Source organism: Pinus tabuliformis, chromosome 9 (assembly GCF_031772625.1).
Source record: "Pinus tabuliformis cultivar Carrire ecotype Pingquan chromosome 9, CPIR1, whole genome shotgun sequence".
In the NCBI taxonomy this organism is placed as follows: Eukaryota; Viridiplantae; Streptophyta; class Pinopsida; order Pinales; family Pinaceae; genus Pinus; species Pinus tabuliformis.
The window spans coordinates 1876548662-1876570414 of record NC_142307.1 but is presented as its reverse complement, the minus strand read 5'-3'; the positions used below and the strand labels follow the sequence as shown (position 1 = coordinate 1876570414).

The 21753-nt window shown below is 35.4% G+C and overlaps 1 protein-coding gene across 1 annotated transcript; it reads left to right on the top strand.

Moving 5' to 3' along the window:
- Positions 1–913: 913 nt before the first annotated feature.
- On the top strand, positions 914–7898 carry LOC149156383 (uncharacterized). The gene is made up of 5 exons (XM_089444747.1): positions 914–945; positions 1182–1313; positions 1613–1873; positions 7400–7532; positions 7616–7898. The coding sequence occupies exons 1-5, from the start codon at positions 914–916 to the stop codon at positions 7892–7894; spliced, it is 837 nt and encodes a 278-aa protein (XP_089300873.1). The 3' UTR covers positions 7895–7898.
- The last annotated feature ends 13855 nt before the right edge of the window (positions 7899–21753 follow it).

Below are 21753 nucleotides of genomic sequence, written 5' to 3'. Positions count from 1 at the left end.
ATACATTTATGGAAGATAGAGCCCAGGTTTACCATGCTTGCCAAATTTACAAGGGTTATTAATAAATTACAGTTTTTTCCTAAAATAGTAGTCCATGCCATACATATATATTTTTATTTTGTAAAGAGGAAAGATTCATCAACTGTACTGTATTTCATTTCTTAAGAGTTCTCTGGTTTCAAGTCACTATATTTCATTTCTTAAGAGTTCTCTGGTTTCAAGTCACTAGGCATATGTGTGTGGCACCAAGATCCATGCAGTATTTTTTGTAGAATGGAACTTGTAATATACTACAGACCATAAGAACCACGTGTTGCCTATGACAGCAATGATTTATAAGTTAGATATATTCATTATTTAAATGCTAAACGTGTTAGGTTTAAGGTAACATAAATTTATATGTGCATTATGTGTTTTACCAAAAAACCTGAAGGTGCATCATCTGAGGATAAAAGTAAAAATCTGATAAGTAGACTGATACAGTTGTAGTTGATGGAAAAATAAATGTGTTATTTGCACAATTCTCGTCTATCTTCTGAATCACTAAGTATAACATCCATACTTGAGTTTCTGCATGCAGGCATGAAATCGATTGCAGGGAGTGTAACAGGTGGCACCAAAGACATTCAAGAAATGCTTGATTTTTGTGCAAAGGAAAGAGTATATCCAAACATTGAAGTCATTCCAATCCAGTATATTAATGAGGCCTTAGAACGAATGATTAACAAAGATGTGAAATATCGCTTTGTAATTGACATTGAGAATTCTCTAGTCTCAAATTGAGCTCCGAGAACCAATGTGCAGGATGTGACACTGCTGTTAGGTTTAAGGTAACATAAATTTATATGTGCATTATGTGTTTTACCAAAAAACCTGAAGGTGCATCATCTGAGGATAAAAGTAAAAATCTGATATGCAGGATGTGACACTGCTGTTAGGTTTAAGGTAACATAAATTTATATGTGCATTATGTGTTTTACCAAAAAACCTGAAGGTGCATCATCTGAGGATAAAAGTAAAAATCTGATAAGTAGACTGATCATCTGAGGATAAAAGTAAAAATCTGATAAGTAGACTGATACAGTTGTAGTTGATGGAAAAATAAATGTGTTATTTGCACAATTCTCGTCTATCTTCTGAATCACTAAGTATAACATCCATACTTGAGTTTCTGCATGCAGGCATGAATTTCTGCATGCAGGCATGAAATCGATTGCAGGGAGTGTAACAGGTGGCACCAAAGACATTCAAGAAATGCTTGATTTTTGTGCACAGGAAAGAGTATATCCAAACATTGAAGTCATTCCAATCCAGTATATTAATGAGGCCTTAGAACGAATGATTAACAAAGATGTGAAATATCGCTTTGTAATTGACATTGAGAATTCTCTAGTCTCAAATTGAGCTCCGAGAACCAATGTGCAGGATGTGACACTGCTGATTGAAAATCTCAATGGGTTTTTGGCATTATGTGATATGGTTTGCTATATTATAATGGACGTATGATATGGTCATTATTTATGATTAGCCATAATTATATATAGACGGCTGAGGCATCTGTACCACGGCAAGAGCTACAACCATACATTGAGTATTAAATGCCCTTATGTAGGCTGGCCAGCTATGTATGTCATGGGGCGCTGCGTTTATCTCCGGCGGGCACCTTTATCGCCTTTCCGGCAGCCGGTGCGGGACCCACCAATTATAGCCCGGGCCCAAAACATAGCACCCTCCAAAACCAAATCGGGCGCCAAAACGCATTCGTGACCCTCCGAAACTCTGCAACCCGCCTTCAGGAAGCTCTGCAACCCGCCTGTCACGAAGCTCTGCAACCCGCCTATCTGAAGCTCTGTTCAACCGAGGAATTTTGGAGGTATGATTGACATTTTTTTTTACGAAGAACGAGCGTTTTACAGCTTGTAAGATATCCCTTTATGGCTCTGTGATGTTATAGCTTACCTTATGAACAGAGGCCAATGCTCAACAGCACTAAAATACAGACATCAAAAGACTAAATTGTACATATAGTAACGATTTTGAAGTTACCACATACATCTATGATCCAAAAACGCTAGATGTCCGAACAAAAAACAGCAATCCTGTGCAGTAGCTTGATACTCGGAAATCACAGAGGCATTCGATCGATTGCATTTTTCTTGCTTACAAGAAAAATAGCAAACAGCAGTTGCCAGACACAAAAACGCCATTTGAACAAGGGTTTCTTTATCTAATTATATATCCCTTGAGGGCCTTGCAAAGCTTTAATCTACAGCAATGGTCGTTGGCTAGAACATCTTAAGCAGAATCTCTTTTCGGGAACATGGCCAACATTCCCCACGACCCCAAAACTTTACAAGAAGGGTTTCAATCAAGCTTACACCCTAGATCTCGCCCCACCGAGGCTTACAATTCAAGCCTGGACCACATTGTAGCAATCTAATAACTCATTCAGGCTGCAATATATTAATTCACAGTTACTTTGTAGATCAGCTTGATGAATTTGCTAATTTACATTCCTCTTCGTACATTCGTTGAATTTTTCTCCATGAATTTCAGCCATAGCCCTTTCAGTGAAGAACGTAGACCCATTTCAGTTTTAAAAAACACTATTTTGCAGGCCTAAATTTGAGAAGTAGCTTCACTTACAGTCCATCCTTCACTAACAATGGCAGCAGGTCTCCATTTGACAATACTATATGCTGTTTTTAGCCTTTTCTTTGCAGTCCTTTGAGATTGAACCATTTTCACTAATTGGTTTTTGTGGTTCCATCAAATTTCATTTTTATGGAACAGGGCAGCCATGCTTACAAGTAACTGCTATAAAAGTTCTTCATTACTTGTCAAAAAATTTACAAAGTAAATTAAGTTGGATTATTTTACAGTGCACAATTCCTTCTGGGCAAGTAAAGTAATCTGATCTTGAAGTTCCTAAAGCTTCTAAGGGAACTTCAGCTTTCTAGATAAATACCAGTCAAGATTGGTCATGGCATGCTATCTAAGGCCAGGATCTGCTACGTTCCTTAATAATGCAACATTTAGCTGTTCTTGCGTATATACAGTACCTGTCATATTCAGAATAACTGTTTGAATCATCAACTCTTTCACTGTGGATACACTAGCATGATGAACTTCAAGTTCAAGCTCTTTAAATGCAACCATCATTCTTGCAACGGGATGGTTCTGCTTAGGACACTGAACTCTGACCATGGCCTCTCGACCGAGGATTCGAACTTCAAGCTCAATATTAGGACACTGAATTTTCGAACCAAAACCTTTGACATCTGCTGGTTTTCTTTTTCTTTCTGTTGGAAAATGTTTGTAAGTCATAGAATTTAAGTTTGTTTTGTTTTTGGTAAATATAGCATATAGGAACCTGAACAGTTTTTGAATCACTTTTTTTGACATATATCCACTTTATGGAAATAGTCCTTTATTGGTTCTGAATTGTAGAGAGTCTGTAGGCAAGTTACATCACATGTATTTTTAAATTGGCATGCTAATGAAATAATGTCATGGCATGATGATGTGGCACAAAGTCATCTCTACGATGATGTAGCATGGTTACATGGTGCTGACATGGCATGTATACATGATGTGGATTAAGGTGCCCAAGAGAAGGAGGCTAGGTGGCAACCAATGGTTAGAGGTGATGTGGATGGAAAAGTACTGAATAGTGGGATGTTGAGAGATTAGATCTCAAAGTATTAGGGGATCAAGCTTCACACTATTGGATGATCAGGAGATTAGGTACCAAGGATATGGATGTTTTCTATTGGGATTCTATCTTGATACTTATATAACCTGATACTATTATGATGTGGACTAGGTATAATGATGTGGATCCATTATAATTGTGTCCCTATGCAATGTGGAGATGTGGACAATGTTTGCCACATGTAAAGTACATATGCTAACATAGTACTTAGCGGGAAATTTTTTCATATGGGCTTAATTTTAAGCTTGAATGTAATACCCAATAAAAGATGAAATACTTACAAAAAGTATTTGTAAGTCAATGGGTATTTACATTCTTCTCTATTGATTTCTTTTGTAATATTGTGTGGATTAGTTGACTTAGGCTTTCGTTTCTTGTCATATGGAACTTGGATGCCTGAAGAATTTGACTGAGGCTTTAGTTTCCTGTCAAATGGGACTTGGATTCCTGAATTCTTCTGGCAGGATTTTTCAAAAATTGCCTTCTTTCAACAAGAATTAGAATGAAATTATCATAAGGCTCCATATTTCCTGCACATAAAACAAATTTATCAAAAAGAACCAATTTCTTCCTTAACCTGATAGAGTCCTTTCTCTGTCACAAAGATAAAGATCATACAGAAAATTGTTAAGACTGCTTGCAACCAGGAATCCTTTACATGAATCATTTGTTTCTGTTTTCCTTTGCTTACATATTGTTCACAATATTATGTCCCTTCACAACCTTCGGCAGTATTCTTGAGCTTCCCATTCAAGTCTCTCTCATTGCCTTTCAAGACAATGTCCCCCTTGACATAATTTTGCTGTTCATCTATCAGAATTTCTTCCTTCATGACAGATTCTGCTATAGAAACTCTCGGCTGGTCTTCACTTTCTATTGGCATCCATTCACTAAACATTTTATTAGCTATTTTATTCTCATAATCAATTAATAAATTCTGATTTTCTGAAAGTGAATCATTTACCTTTGGATCTATAACTACTATCTCTGTATCATCTTCTTGTCCCAGCTTCACAAATTCTTTATCTCTAAGCATCACTTGCTTCCCACTCATTAACAGTACATTAGATTATTCCTTGGCTTCTTCATCCTTTAAGGGTAACTCATGCTTCTGATCATTCTTTTCAAGGGTCTAAGTGTTCTGTCTCCCATCATAAATGTTTTTCCTGTCATATTGCCAAGGTCTACCTAATAGAACATGGCAAACATCGATAGGCAATATGTCACACAACACTTGATCTTTGTAACTTCAAATATAGAACTCAACCTGACATTGTTCATTTACCAACACTTGGTGACAAAACCTTGTACGGAGTAGGATGTGGCATTCCTCCCAGCTCCAAATTTGTTCACCATTTCTACAGAAACTAAATTATCAGTGCTGCCATTATCAATGATTAATTTACAACACTTACCTTCTGACTCCCACGCTATTCTAAACAAGTTCTTTCTTTGAATTGGTTCACACACTTCCTTGTTTGGCTTCAACAATACCCTGTTCATCAATAGAATTTCTCCTATTTCTGGAACTTCAGTATGTGCTTATTCTTATTTAAGTTCATTTTCGGCTTGTGCAATTTGTACCTTTCTCTGTACTACAACATTCTCCAGACAATCCACTTTATGGAAATAGTCCTTTATTGGTTCTGAACTATAGAGAGTCTGTAGGCAGGTTACATCACATGTATTTTTAAATTGGCATGCTAATGAAATAATGTCATGGCATGATGATGTGGCACAAAGTCATCTCTACGATGATGTAGCATGGTTACATGGTGCTGACATGGCATGTATACATGATGTGGATTAAGGTGCCCAAGAGAAGGAGGCTAGGTGGCAACCAATGGTTAGAGGTGATGTGGATGGAAAAGTACTGAATAGTGAGATGTTGAGAGATTAGATCTCAAAGTATTAGGGGATCAAGCTTCACACTATTGGATGATCAGGAGATTAGGTACCAAGGATATGGATGTTTTCTATTGGGATTCTATCTTGATACTTATATAACCTGATACTATTATGATGTGGACTAGGTATAATGATGTGGATCCATTATAATTGTGTCCCTATGCAATGTGGAGATGTGGACAATGTTTGCCACATGTAAAGCACATATGCTAACCGGGAAATTTTTGCCACATGTAAAGTAATTAGCACTTAGCGGGAAATTTTTTCATATGGGCTTAATTTTAAGCTTGAATGTAATACCCAATAAAACATGAAATACTTACAAAAAGTATTTGTAAGTCATATACTTAGTATGTTTTGTTTTTGGTAAATATAGCATACAGGAACCTGAACAGTTTTTGAAATACTTACAAAAAGTATTTGTAAGTCATATACTTAGTATGTTTTGTTTTTGGTAAATATAGCATACAGGAACCTGAACAGTTTTTGAATCACTTTTTTTGACATATATCCACTTTATGGAAATAGTCCTTTATTGGTTCTGAACTGTAGAGAGTCTGAAAAGACACCCTTTCTGGAGCTTTCAAGAGTTTAGCTTTTCCTGGTTCTGAAGTTTATAAGGGAGATATGCAGATCTAAATGCCCCAATACCTTTTTGCCTTGTAAGTGCAGTAGTACATTCTGAGTGTGATTTCTTTCCTACTTGACTGGAAATGACGATTTTGATCAAGGGAAAAAAGAATAGTGAGATCATTTAAAAATTGACACAACTCAAAATGTATTACTCATGGCTCTGGATCCTTAACGAAAAAAGAAATGGGGTTCTTTGACAAGGTACCTACTATCTGATCTCTAATACAAAAGGGTCAGAAAATGGAAAAGAAAATATTAAAAAGGCATGTTGACACCTGACCACCTAGCCCTAATGGCCACCATCTTTAAAGCACAGGAAAGGATTGGAGGAAGATGGAGACAGAGTAGCAGCCACACAGACAGCCAAAGACTGTATTTTCTGAGATCGACAGGAAGTACAAAGTAACATCTGTGGGCAGAACTTCTTCTGTATCATTCTAATATATTTCTGGAATTTTGTCTGCTCCAAGAGGATTTTCTCCAGTTGAGATCTCCTTTGTTAAATTTATGGTGTGGATTTTTTTTGTTGTTGCAGTTAATAATGTATCTCCAGTTCTATTGATGGCACAATGAGTCGTAATTATGACTGGGAATATGCTCAGGTCGAACGATAACAATAAGTATGGTTTAAACTTTACATAGGAGGTTATTCCAATTTCCTTTTGCTGAAATACAGTGCACAATTACTATAACAGCAGATTAGAGGTGTAGTTAGATGCAGAGCCTTCTACACAAAAGGCTTTGTTCTTAGTGTGCCTTGCAAGTAGCAAAGTCTGTAGCAGATCACCCTTGCTCACACAAAATCCACTTAGCTGTTAAATCCAAAGAGTAGCAATAAGTCTGTAAATGTATTTGGCTGTTCCCTTTTTCCTATCTAGCATTTTGGTTTTGTAGCATTTTCTGTTAGGTTTAGATAAGAGGGGCTGGAAGGTTGTACTCTGCATCTAGAAATTTCAGTTGTTTGAGTGTGTCATGGGATCTCTGTTATTTGCTGTTACCTTTCAGAAAAATGCTTCGTTAAAGAATTTGCATCATTATGTTTGGGTTTATCTTTCGGGAATTCGTGCTTTTAATCGTTAATAGCATGTCTTAGCTTTATAAAATATATTCAATTCTAACTGAAAAAAAGTATTGACAATGCAGAAAATCAGTGGCAGATGCAACTGATGCAGCTAGAAGTGCGTCTGATATTGTGCTTACTGAGCCAGGGATGAGTGTTATTATTAGTGATGTTTTAACAAGTCGGGCAATCTTTCAGAGAATGAAGAATTACACGGTATGTAGCATGGTATTTTTGGTTTGCTTACGCACATGTTTACCTCTCACACGAGAACTAATAACTGGTCTGTATGCCCACAGATATATGCTGTGTCAATCGCTATTCCTATTGTGGTAAGTACTAAGATATCTCTAGTTAATTCACAGCACGTGCAATTCTATGCTGTCAATGGCACACCTGTACATCTCTGCATGTCTTTTCCCATATGTTTATCATCTCATCATCTTCTGATTCCACTGATTACTCCTCCAACTTCCAAGTCAAGTCCTTCATCTCCAGATCTGATCTGCTGCCCGCACCAGTCATTGTGCCCTTTCCTCTGTCCCATGATTAATGTCCTTCCAGATCTTCTTCACTGAGCAATCAATCCAGTTCTGATAGGCCTTTCTACCCCCATTTTGTGATAGGCCTTTTGTACCCCCATTTTTTGATAGGATCTGATCCTCTCACTGTGTATGGGCATTGGGTTTTGAATTACAGTTTCTGTAATTGGTTTGGAGAGTGTCTGTTCATGGATTCAAAAATGTTTTAGTTGGACCAGATGGATCAATTTGGGCTTGAGCCTCTGCTGATATGGATACATTCAATATGACTGCAGTCAACCCTGAGAAATTGTTGCAGCTTGACTCTGCCTGCCCATCACTGTTTGGTGGGTTGATGCAGTTTGATTCTAACAACAAGCACAACAATTCAGACTCCTCCCCCTGTCAGTCTCCTGATGGTCCGGTATTCCCTGCATTTGAAGGGTTGAATTTTTGCAACAACCTGAGCATTAATACAAATTATGTGTTGCAGAGAGGCAATGCAGCAGGTTCATGTGACAGCATTAACGATACTGATACCAACAGCAACATCTCACCTGCAGGCTCTGAAGATCTCAGAAAGTCAAATAGCTGCAACAGCAGTGAAGCCACCCAGGACCACAAGAAAGTGGCAACAAGAGATGTGTTTAAAAATTACAAAAATTTATTGATGGCTTTGATATATTTATGTCAAACCTCAACTGTGATATCAAGCTTCACTGTAACTTGTATATTATGTATCAACATTATTAGATATGCATGTGATAACATTGAACGTACTGCTCTATTCCTCCATGGCAAGCAGTTGTTGTGGTTCCACCATTGAAATTTTCTCTTGGGTGGGCTCCTAGGTGCATGAATAAATTAGAGCCCATTCTCCTCGTTTTCTACTTTGTAAGACATTACATTTGTTATTGAAATGGAAATGTCAAAAAAAATATGGAGATGCATCAATCTCTTCTTTTTTATAAAACACTTGGCTCTGCGATATTTTTCAATTCAATTCCATTTGTACATTGGTATGCATTTAGTATCAGTTGGCTCACGGCCTTGGATGTACTGATACAACCTGAATCAACAACACATGGTTGTGGTTGCAATGTGGTATCTTTTTCAATAACACGAATTGAAATGAAATGTTGTCAAACAATTGAATTCGCTCTGGTTTATCGATGAAATGTAATCAAACAATTAAATTCGTTCTTGTTTATCGATAAAATAGGATCAAATAATTGAATTAGCTCTTTAAAATATTTTAAAATTCTACCCTCCATCATCCAAATAACATCCAAGTCACCCAAATGCTATCCATATCACTCACAATGAAGAATGGACATCTTCAATGGTATAGATTTACATGTGCATTTTTAGCTTTTTCGGTGGAAGTACTCTCGTATAAATGCCTTGGCATTTCTCTTTTGGCTTGCTATCTTTTTGAAACTTTACATAAATACATATCAATCACAGCGAGCCATCCGAACCCTAAGAAACCAGGAAGGCTAAGTTACATAGCCATATATCATGCTCTAAATAATTTCCACTGAACAAACTTTAGCAGTCTGTGACATGTGGCAGCATCACACTAAAATGAATTCTAGGAACTGCATCATTTGTGTAAATTGGCTGCTTGTTTCTTACAAAAAAAAAAATGCTAAGACTCGGTATCATGAAATATTCGGCACACTGGCATGAGAAGACATCGGTAAAGCTGCGAGTTTCATACTTTGGCATTATTGATTATCATTATACTTGTAAAATGAATCATTGAAATACTCAGCCATGGAAAGACTGGGTAACTTTGGTTTGTACATGGAGTGGAATAAATTTGAAGAGAAGGGTTACATTTATATTTTGATATTTAGTTTGTAGGAATAAATTTGAAGATAAAGGTTACATTTATATTTTGACATTTTAATTTGATATTAATATAATAAATTAAATTGTTTTTAATATAAAAATGAAAAAAATTTAAAAAATTATCTATATTTTACACATTAAGTTTTTTATTAAATCAATTTTATACATTAGATTAGAACATATATATAGATTCACTAATATTATTAATCTATAGGAATGAAGGAGTTTAATAAGATTATTTACTATACCTTTTATAAAAATTATATGGAGCAACTTTAATTGGAACATTTGTTTATAGTATATATAGGAATCATATGGAGATAATTCAATATAATTATTTTTTTATCTGGTAGCTATTATTCTTCATATATAATGAAATTGTTTTACTGGACATGGAATTTTGCACATTTATTAGTGGTCTACTTACAATAACTTCTACAACAATCATTTCAATCAAGAATGGATCCCTGTGTAATGAACTAGATTCAAATCTGGCATATACTTATGACATTGATAAGATCAATATTTCTGGTTTGGGAATTCGGTCCTTGAAAGTGAGTTCAATTTGAAAAAATAATATGGCACAAGTATGTTAAGAAATGTCAAGTTCTCATGTACAAATCATTGAAGCTTCAAATAATCATTAATGGCATGTCTGTGTAGTCCAATGTGTCGGTAAGTGAAAAGGCAGTGTTGAATGTGTGAATTGCATTAAGCTTACATCCTGATGCAGTTCATCACGGACTGTCATAATCAAGACGATAGCTATAGCTAAGGATTGTCATATACAAGCTTGAAGCATCTGTGAGTGGGAAAGTAACCAATCATCCAGAAGCATTAATTCAGTCTTCTAGCAAAGAAGAAATTTACTAACACATTGTTCACCAGACAAAGTACTATAATTATCTTACAACAGTAGGGTTATATGTATACTTGATAGGCATTGTTGATTCTGAGTGAAAAGACAAAGGACATAACAATAATAAGGATATCAACAGTTGGGCCTTCATCATTTCACTATATCATTATTTTAGGATATATTCATGAAAGAATAAGGAGAGGGATGGGGTGCCCTATTTATTTCCTACTTAATGATACTTTATCTAGGTTAGTTGTGTCCTTTGGCCGTCAACTCTCGTTTATTGTCTTTATATGCAGGGAATGTAGATTTTTTAACATATTGAGCATTTGTTTTGGGAAACTTTAGTTTGGGATTCGAAGTGATATTGACCTAGGGACTATGGGGCAAAGATATGAATAAGTCATTATAGGTTGGCCTCTTATAATTTTTCATGACATTGATGATTGCATCAACTGTCCTACAGTTTTTATCTCCCCAAAAAGGAAATTAGAATAGGAATTTTACATTGCACTGTTGTAGCATGTGCAGTATTTCTTTTTCTTAATAGGTTGGATACACTTCTACGAGGGAAGATATAGTATAGGAAGTTTCCATCAGTCTCATATCTTGCATGCCTGTATCATACTGTGATATATTTTATGGCTTTAAGAATGTGATTCGCATGAACAACTCATGGTGATATAAAAGTAGTTGGAAGAGATATGAGTTCTCCCATGTTGTATGAAACAAAATGTATATTATGTTGAGCTAATCTGTGTGCTTTGCAAGAAATTATACATTATTAACTGTAAAGCACTGTGATTCTTGTTGGCTTCTTCATTTACCAATTGTAGCTAGCTGTTTCTTGTCTGCCTGACATAAAGATACAAAATCTCTAAATTTTCTTTATAGACAATCTTTTAACCAATAGAAATTTACATGCTTGTCTTTATAATTGAAATTCATCGTACAAGGTTTCAAAGACTGGAAAAGTTTAGAGTTCTAATCTCTTTTCTGTTATGGTTTTCCACTTTAATGCTTTTGTGGCAGAATTGAGGAAGAGATAGCAAGGCAAACTGCTATTGTCAAAATGAGCGTCAAAGATACTGAATAATATAGAGGCAAGAGCTTATTGAAGCTCATGATAAAAGGAGAAAGGAGTTAAAATTAATACACTTACAAGAGGAAGTAACTTTTTAGAAGGAATTTGAGCAAGAAAGGCTTCAAATCTTGGAGAAGTATGCCAAGAGAAGGCAAGAGGCAGCACAAAGCATCAACTTGTAGTTAGAACAGAACCAACAATGGAACTAGATAAAATATATAATAGGGTGGTTTTGTCAAGATTTTCTAAAACCTCTGCAGGGCATACAACCATATGGAAATGTACAAAGGACATACAACCATATGGAAATGTACAAAGGACATAAGCTGTTGACCCTCCTTCAGTTTTGAGAAGAATCTGTCTCATACAATAACTTATGTTCTTTATTTATTAACTTTATTTATTAAGATTATGGCATCATGGGCATGTAGGGCTTCATTGATATATGCGTACATTGCATCATTCTAGGGCAAACCATGTACCTAAGAAAATTAACTTCATACTAGGTTAGAGTTTGTCATTATTATGCATCAATGTTCCTAGGAGGGTTTCATGGTATGGAATTCTTCATCTCACATTAGATTACGCATCAACTATTTTTGGCCTGTCATCATATAGATATGGATATAGCTAGGGTTTGCATCAGAAATGACTTATACTTCACCAATGTTGTGAAAAGCAACAAACCATATGTAAATAACCTTCTTTTGTTACTTTCATTTATTCCCATGGCATCCATCCAGGTGGAAATCAACACTATTAAAGAGGTAGCATATGAAACTTGAAATTAAAATTAAATTCATACGAAGCTACAATAATATTCGCTGAACCACTAGTAGGTTAAGAATAATTAGTTCACCTCAAATATAATGTACATAATTGGACACATGAATTCAGTTATAACATGATTGGACATCTAAGGTGAATGATATTACAAAACCCAAAAAAAGTACATTAACAAGTATTTTACTGAAAGTAAGAATAATTAGTTCACCTCAAATATAATGTACATAATTGGACACATGAATTCAGTTATAACATGATTGGACATCTAGGGTGAATGATATTACAAAACCAAAAAAAAGTACATTAACAAGTATTTTAGTGAAAGAACCATGGTATGAGAATCCCAAGAAAAATGACAACCATGGTGTATACACATAGTCGAGACCTATATTGATGCTGATCAAACTAAATGATTCACCTTTTACCTTGTCAAAATTACAATGAACTAGGGAGGCTTCTCTGCAAGATTTTTGAGCATAGGAATAAAATCTTAAATCAAACTAAATAATTCTTTTCTTTCGGTCCGATAGACCAAAGTTTGGTCTCAATGGACGTTAACCACCACCACCATCATCATCAATAAAAAAATGAATATGTTCTAAAGTAATTAGAAGTAAAAAAATGTGTAAGTAAGATGTTTAAATCTTATAATTTGATTATTGATAAAATATTTTAATAAGAATTCTATAATAAAAACAATGAATATGTTGTAAAGAAATTGGAAGTAAAAAAATGTGTGACTAAGATGCTTAAATCTTAAAATTTGGTTATTGATAAAATATTTTAATACGAATTCTATAATAATAAAAAAATGAATATGTTGTAAGGTAATTGGAAGTAAAAAAATGTGAGTAAGATGTTTAAATCTTATAATTTGGCTATTGATAAAATATTTTAATACGAATTAATATTGACATATACTTGAAAATATGTTAACAATAGAAAACCATTTTAATTTGTGTCATGTTATGTAAAATGTTTTAATGTCAATTGTGTATATATATCATTTAAAAAAAAAATTGTATATATCATGAAAAATTAAGTTTTTATGGTTAAAATGTTTATTTTGTTATATACTCATTTTATTCAGCGTTTAAAAATACAATTTAAACAATGAAAAATAACACATTGTATTTTATATTGTAAAAAAATTTGAACGTGAAGAAAATTAATTCCTCTAAACTCATGTTAGATTTGTATTTAAAATAGATATATATTATTAAATTATTAAATTATGAGTAATTATTATAAAATTTAAAAGTATTAATTTAATATTATTTTTAATTGGAAAAAAATATATATAGAAAGGAAAAACAAACATAAGGAACGAGATAATAATAGCTCAAAATCTTAAGTAAAAATCTACCCTGTTGGGAATTATTATTGAAATGTTCTACATAACATATTATTCTTTTGAGAAATAAAGGTGACAAAGAATAATCACCGATTTCAAAAATCGAAATAATGCGAGCCATGTAACACTGTTAATATTTTTTTTTACATAAATCTATACTTTATAAAAGTTAAGTGCAGAAAGATTCCATGTCAGAGAATTGAATTCGTTACAGCTTCTTGTACTGTACACTGTGTAAATGCCTTCCCACAAAGCGTCGCCTGCTGTTTTAGCTGCCGGAAAGGCGATAAAGGTGCCCGCCGGAGATAAACGCAGCTCCCCCATGACACACATGGCATACATAGCTGGCCAGCCTACATAAGGGCATTTAATACCTAATGTATGGCTGGTTAGCTCTTGCCCTATATAGATAGCCTCTCATTATGTATATTGTATCGTCATACTTATTGAATACATTTATGGTTTCATGCCTTAACTTCTTCATGGATTTATGTCACTACCCTTTCGCATTCTATTCTCGTGAACATAGAGATAAGTCTCGTCAATAGGCAATCGATACAATCTTTACTATTCACTCAACCTGTTCATTATTTTGATTTTAGTCAAGAAATTTTGTGAGTTTCCATTAGAAGGTATAAATGTTTCTTAATTAATTTTGTGATTATGCAATAATTATAGTTAGTTTCTTGCTTGTAAATTCCAGTATCCTCAGTGACCATTTTTCTACTGAACTCTAGAGCTTCAAAGATTTAATTCCTTTGTCTGATTCAATAAATGCTGTAATCCGACACATATGGAGGCACTGGTCTCTCTGCATCTTTCAAGTTATGATCTATGGTAGGGAATGTGTACCACAGGGTCTGATTTACGTACCCGTACTAGGTATCATACTCAGATCATACTCAGGTACCTGTGTGCATAACCTGTCATACCCTGGATAGCGTGGGATATCGGCTAGCTAAATCACCTCATTACTCACTATCATCCTGGATAAGACCGTTCACAAATTCCTTTCGCAATCGCACCCCCTCCCTCATAACTCTAATGCTGACAGCTGTAAACGAAGTTAATTCCAACAGAAGCCCATTATGTTGAGTACTACATCACGTAATGAACCCATTATGAAAACTTAAACTTCCTACCAAGCTCTTCCCCCTCTTTTCTCTCTCTGCATCTCATTCAAAACAGATTTTGGGTTCACCTCTAGAACCCCACCACCATGCCCATTCCCTCTACAGGGAGATTAAAATTTGAATTTTAAAGCTTGAATGGGCATGCTGCATTTGATATCTACAGTTAGCAAATGTCCAGATTCGTTTACGATCAATTTGACTCTCCGCCACCTTTACCAGTGGAAAAGGAAAAGCTTTGTATTGCGAACGAGGATCCTAGCGGCGTGGCCATACTGAATACATATTAGTTTTTTTTGCATGCACTCTGCCACCTTTATCTATTCTTCCTTCCTTGCAAGAACACCAAGAGACTGTACTGAATCCCTTTCACCTGAATTTTGCCTTCTAGTCTATCTGCGTTACATTGCAAAGATAATTACGTCGTAAGGCATTTTTACGCCGTAATGCGTTTCCCTTTGAAATGAATTGTCCCAGCCGTCACCGTGTCCTATTGTTCACCGTAGATGATGTCGCCGTGTCCTATTGTTTACCGTAGATTTGTGGTGTTAGACGATTGAACAAAGTTTGATCGTTGATCGAAAAAATGGTTCATGAAACTGAAACAATTCATGAATTTTCGTCTCGCGGTTCTCGCTCATGGCAATGGCGGTCATTAGATGCTTATTAGTCGCCCATATTTTAATTTCCCTAAGTTGCAGTTTGAAAATACTTTGAGAATAAGAGTCAGAAAACGATGGACGCGACAGCCATTGCTGCTACAGTTTCTCCAGCGACATCGGAACCTGGATTTTCTTCCCCACTCTATGCTATTCTTACCCACTCTATGCCTTACGGCGTTTCCTTTGCAACATAAGATGCAAATGCTAGTTATATTTTCCAAGTCCCCCTTAATGGCTACTTGTCTCTATTTCAATCAACAAAATCTATATGTGATCCTAGCTTTTACAAATATGATTAAAGAGAATAGGCTCATGCCCATATAAAAGAACAACCATCTACTAGAATGCATGGGTACCAATAGCTGTAACCACCAGTGTACTAGGATTCCCTTCGTGTACATGGTTCAATTGACTATACATATACTTATAGTTATAATTCCTCTCCATCATTATCATTTCAAAATCTTCTAGGTTAATAACTCCATCAAGTTGTCTCATAACCCTCATAAGGGTGTAGTAGGAAAGTTGGATTCCCGACTTCCTCTAGAACTCCCAAATCATGGATCTCCCAAATTCAATTACTAAATAAAATTCCAAGTTGTTGGATAATATCACAAGAAGCCAATGCAAATGTCTTCAACAAATGAGGGATCATTCTCTAGATCCACAACTACCAAACTATCTTGAACACCATCCATGCTCAACTTTTACCTACACTTGATTTTAAGCATTTCGCTATAAAAAAAATGTATGCGAGACCTCGAAGGCAACTTCAGATCTTCGGTGTGGGAACATAGATTGGTGTGAAAACATAATATTACCAGAGGATGTGTTTATATTATCATAATTACAAGACGTCATCCTATCACCAAACCCAACATGAAGGTGACTGTCACTGAAGACACTGTTTGTCCAAGTTATGATATACAATCTCCGACTAGAGATCTCACAACATTAGCCTTTGTTGAGCACATGGTTCCATTGGAATTATCATCCTTATCAAACCACCCAACCTCATAATTAAGAATCTTGGATAGCATCTCTCTCAAATTCTTTTCATGATATATTCTCACATAGACTTGCCTCACTTCTGAGAATGAGTTAGTTTGAAGCCTAGAAGTTTGAATCACATCCTCTGCTAAATCCAATTTCCAACCCCAACTTACTATATGCTTGATTGTCTTTACTTAGGTCGGTATGGTTACAAGAACAATCCCTATTTTGTTTATCGATCATTGAAACATAACCTCATTTAATATCGTGTCTCCGAATTCACCACCAATGGCCCAAATTGGTTCATGCTTCCATTGGAGCCAGGTCTACCTAGTTCATGGACGTAATTCAGATCTGATTAGTTGAGCCATCACATACGGAATCTAACAAAACATTAGCTACCTTGAGTGGTTCACCACAATTTTCTAGTGAAACAGATTCATTTCAATCCTAAATCTTGATATCTGAAGTCTTTCGACTTCAGTCTACAAGGGTACTCTATCTGGATAATCTGCAACTCTAGCACTATTATAGCTTCTCCAATGGGAAACAAATTCTCACATCCTCAATTACAACAAATGAAACCGACAGATAAATGATGGATAAACATGCACACTCTATCTCAAATGAGAAACTTCATTCTACTCTAAAAAACACACATATTGTTTATTTCTCTCGGCACTCCCATGAAGCAAGTGAGGTCTAGGCCCATACTAGCTCTTATATTGAGTTAAAAAACCAATTAAACACTAAAACTTCATTACATTAAATTAATCAAATATATAAATACATCAACCATTGGTTTAAGATAGAAATTATGTATTAACCATAGAATCAATATGTTGAGAGAATATCTCAACCAAACACCTAAATAGGATCTAAAATATCTCTTAGATTTAGTAGACTTATAAACAAATTAAATAACTCCACTCCATCACAAGACAAGTAAGAATTATATTTTCCAATTTTTTCTTAGCATTTTCTAAAATCAATTTTGTTCCAAATTAAATAAGAATGTGCAGAATTAATCTAAAATTTTAAAAGTATTGAATTTATTTAATTAACAAAAAACAATTATAAACTAGTGAAGAATTGAATTACTCTATTTTAACTAAAACATGAAAGTCAAACAATAATTTAAATATGGTTAATACTTTATATCTAAAAGTCCATTTCATGAATAAAAATTAATATTTTTGTTAGAAAATAGAGAGAGAGAAAAGAGAGTGATTAAAAACACAACACTAAACACATGTTGTGAAATGGAAACAACAAATTCCAAATTAATTTGTCCTTGAATTAAACTGTGAATTAAAATAGAATTATTTTCTCATAGCAATTTTAAAATAATCAATTAAGTTTAATTAACTTAATTAATTTAGGAAATTTGAATTGGAAGTCTTTTAGAAGACATGTATATGTTTTCCCTAACTTATAGCAGTTAAGGATGAGTTATGAATGAGTTGTAATTAGTTAACTCAGTTTATTGAGTTAAGTCCAGTTAAATTAGTTCCAATCAGTTTCGGGAACGAATAGTGAATAAACAGTTAGTTGGGACACTAGTGACCTAATTAGTGCTACTCTAGTTAACTGAAGATTCCACCATCAAAAAGTCATGCATGTTGATTCTGAGAAAGACACACTTGAGACTAGAGTGCATGGATAGTGTACTAATTGTTTTAGATTTTTCTGAGTTGCACTCATAGTGCATGCATTCATGAATTGATCCTTGAGAGATTGCACTATTTTTAGAGGTTTTATTTCCCTTTAAATACAAGCTATCCTTCATAGGAATTACACATTGGAATAGAGACTTGGAGAGCTTGTTAATTGGCTAAGCTTTGGCCTTGAGCATGCTTATGAGTTGGAGATTGAATTTGCTAAGTGTTGGGATTGTTCTAGAGAGAACAAGCATTGTAATTTCATCTTGATTTTCTATATTAATACAAAATAGATAGTGGGGTTTTGAACTTTGTCTTTCCCTAGATATTTATTGTGTTATCTGCCTTTGATTATCTTCCGCTATTTATTATTTTTTTCTCGATATTTATGGGCTTCCGCTCTAAAGAGTAGAAGTAGATTCTTGTCTCTTGTTTTAGTAGAATACATGAGCTTGTGAATCTACAGGTTTTTCTACAACACACTATGATTTTATTGATCTCACAGACATTACATATATAGGACATAACACACTTACTTTGATACATCTATATTATGACTCAAACTCATAGCATAGGAATCAACAACTTATAAATTGACTCCTCATAACTCACACAATTACATCACACGAATACTTGGAAGTCATGGAAGCATTACTTCCAATAGCCTCCCTTAATGCTTACATGAAAAATAATGAAAATAGACATTACAACAGTAAATGAATCTTTGTCAAATTTTTCTGATATGGTCATCACTGACAATCATATCCACTATGAAATCTCATGGTTTCTTCTCTTTTCCTCACCACATTTTTGAGCTTCCCACTTGACCCATTTAAGACATAACTGCTTTAGACCATAGTTGATGTACTTTGCAGAATTGATGCTTCCCAATGTCCTAGAGCGCAATGGGTCAGTCTTAATATTGAACCATCCTATGGAACTGCCACCATCTATGAATCCACGACCCTCGGCAGCCTTCACCAATTATCTAGGATAACATTCAAGATATAGAATGTCTTCAATAGACAATTCTACAACTTGACCTTGTACAAAATAACCTGTACTGATTCTCCCGGAGCACGACGGGTCACACCAGCTTGACATTATTAAGAACTACCTATGACTAATGCTCCAGGAGCACGACGAATCCCATTAGTCTGTTGAAGAGTTGGCTTGTTCTTTGTAGTTTTTCATATTTTATCATCTCATAATCGTATATGTGTGAAACACCATCCTTCATAGATCCATTAAAAAATTTACACATATCGCTCCATCTTAATTATATGAAAAACAAGCACTCACAAATATAGTATATATAAATCACCATATGAACCACTTTAACTACATGATTAATTAACATATTAAAAACCATGAACATAGGCCCAACCATACTATTATGACATGAAATCCTTAACGCCAACAATCTGCCTTTGAGGATTGTTTCTTTCTCTGCTAAGTTTTCATTCTGACATTGACATTTAATCTCATGGTGCATAGAATTCTGAGGTTAAAAAGCCTCAGCATGGCCTGGTACAAGAAATTTTCGTCGTTGTGGAACGACCTATCGCAGGCCTCATCCTCGGTTAGTGCTCAATTTGAATTTCAAACACAAATAAACCCCGAAGCATTACATAGACGACGGTTCACCAAATGGACTATACATGGGCAATTGTTGATTTTACGAATATTCAGCAATTAGGCGAACATGGGCACAATCAATTATTTAATGCTACCATGTTTGTTTGATTGCAGCAATCAAGATAAGATCAAGTATTATACACAGATACGTGATCCACACCAAACACATGATCTATGTTGTGTTCCAACATTGCCATATGGTTTACCCCAGAATCGTGCCGATCTCATCCATATCATATTAAAAAAAAAGTAGAACTAAAAGAACCATTGGTTAATGCAGGATTGGATGTCATCATTGAGTACTGCAAGATCTCAATCCTTTCCCATTCTCTATATCTATGGTGTTAGAAATGTCATGGGCACCTTCATTTGAAGAAGATCATTTAACATTACCTTTTTTGCATTTCTTCCCTAACAACATACACATAATAGACAAACGAAATGGCTGGAGCGACTGTGGAAAGTCGATTTTACTAAAGAATCCATAGATCCGCAACAAGATCTCTTCTTTAAACTAAATAACCTTTCCTGCAACACCAATGAAATTACCTAGCCTAATATGGAAGAAACATCACGTTATCCAAATTCTCTTTTTTTGCTGAAGCAAGAGTCATACCTTCTATTTCATTAAATCAGAAAATTAATTACATAAAATACAACAATCCGCGGGGAACTGTGGACCTTGGAAATACTATTCTCTAACTGCCAAGGGTATCGAGCTAAAGACAAAAACCTGAAACCCTACCAAAAACACCTCAAAATCCTCAAAAGACTAACATTGCTGAAGCTGTATGTTCTTCCCACAGAAATCCTATAGAACTAGCGGAAATCAACGATTCCCGCAAAGAAACTAAATAAGCGTCCTTAATCTAAACCATCCAATCTCCTCACTTGATCCAGCGGTGGTAGAAGATTTCATAGCACTTAGAAGCATGACACTTAACCACCTGGACCCACCTACCTGCACGATCGATCCTGACCATAGATCTGCCTTGCTTGATCCAACGGCCAAGGATCATATCGCACGGGTCTACAACACCAAACATTAGTGTGCGATGAGGGCAGTATTCAGTCCCTCCCCTTCGCCACGTGTAGCACGGTGAGTGGAATCGCTCCCATTCTGGAAAAACCACTTCCCACTTGTGAGGTTTGTGATAAACCATAAACCACTCCAAGAGCGGTAATGCATCCATCGAAGGAACACCGGGGTAATTAAGGCGACCGAGAAAGCCCGAATTCCAGCCTCTTGCACTGTCCCATCTATGCCTGTACATGAACCACTACAAGATGTTACTCCAACCATCCAGCCGACCCTCCAATACACAGAGTTTGTCGAGCTGCTTCCACCTAGATCCTCTATGATTGAACTAACCGGGGTTGCAGAGGCCGACAGCGGCTTGCAACCCACAAAAGACCAGACTGTGAAAAACATAATAATACATGAAGAAACCCAGCCAAATGGACCTTTCCTCCATGGATCTGTTCCTAAACACCATCCTGTCTTCATCCACCTAGTCGTGACAATTCGCCTTTAATATGTTCTGAGGCTACTCTTTCCAACCCATTGCTACCCTGCTTTCTGTGCAGATCACTCCTTGATTGGCCAGAATATCCACCAATTTATTGGTTGTTCTTCGCACATTGTTAAAACTTACTGTTCTAATGCTCTGAAGGTGAAGTTGAATCCGTTGAAAGACCTAGATTAGGCTCCAGTTTTTTGAGAATTTTTTCGGTGTCATGCCCCAGCTGTTTCTCTTGACCGAGTTAATGATTAACTCAAAATCAGCTTCGACAATCACATTTTGGCAGTTATCTTGCTCCAAGAATTCTAAACATTTCTCCAGAGCCATTAATTCCGCCATATTGTTAGTGGCTCTTCCTAAATGGAAATG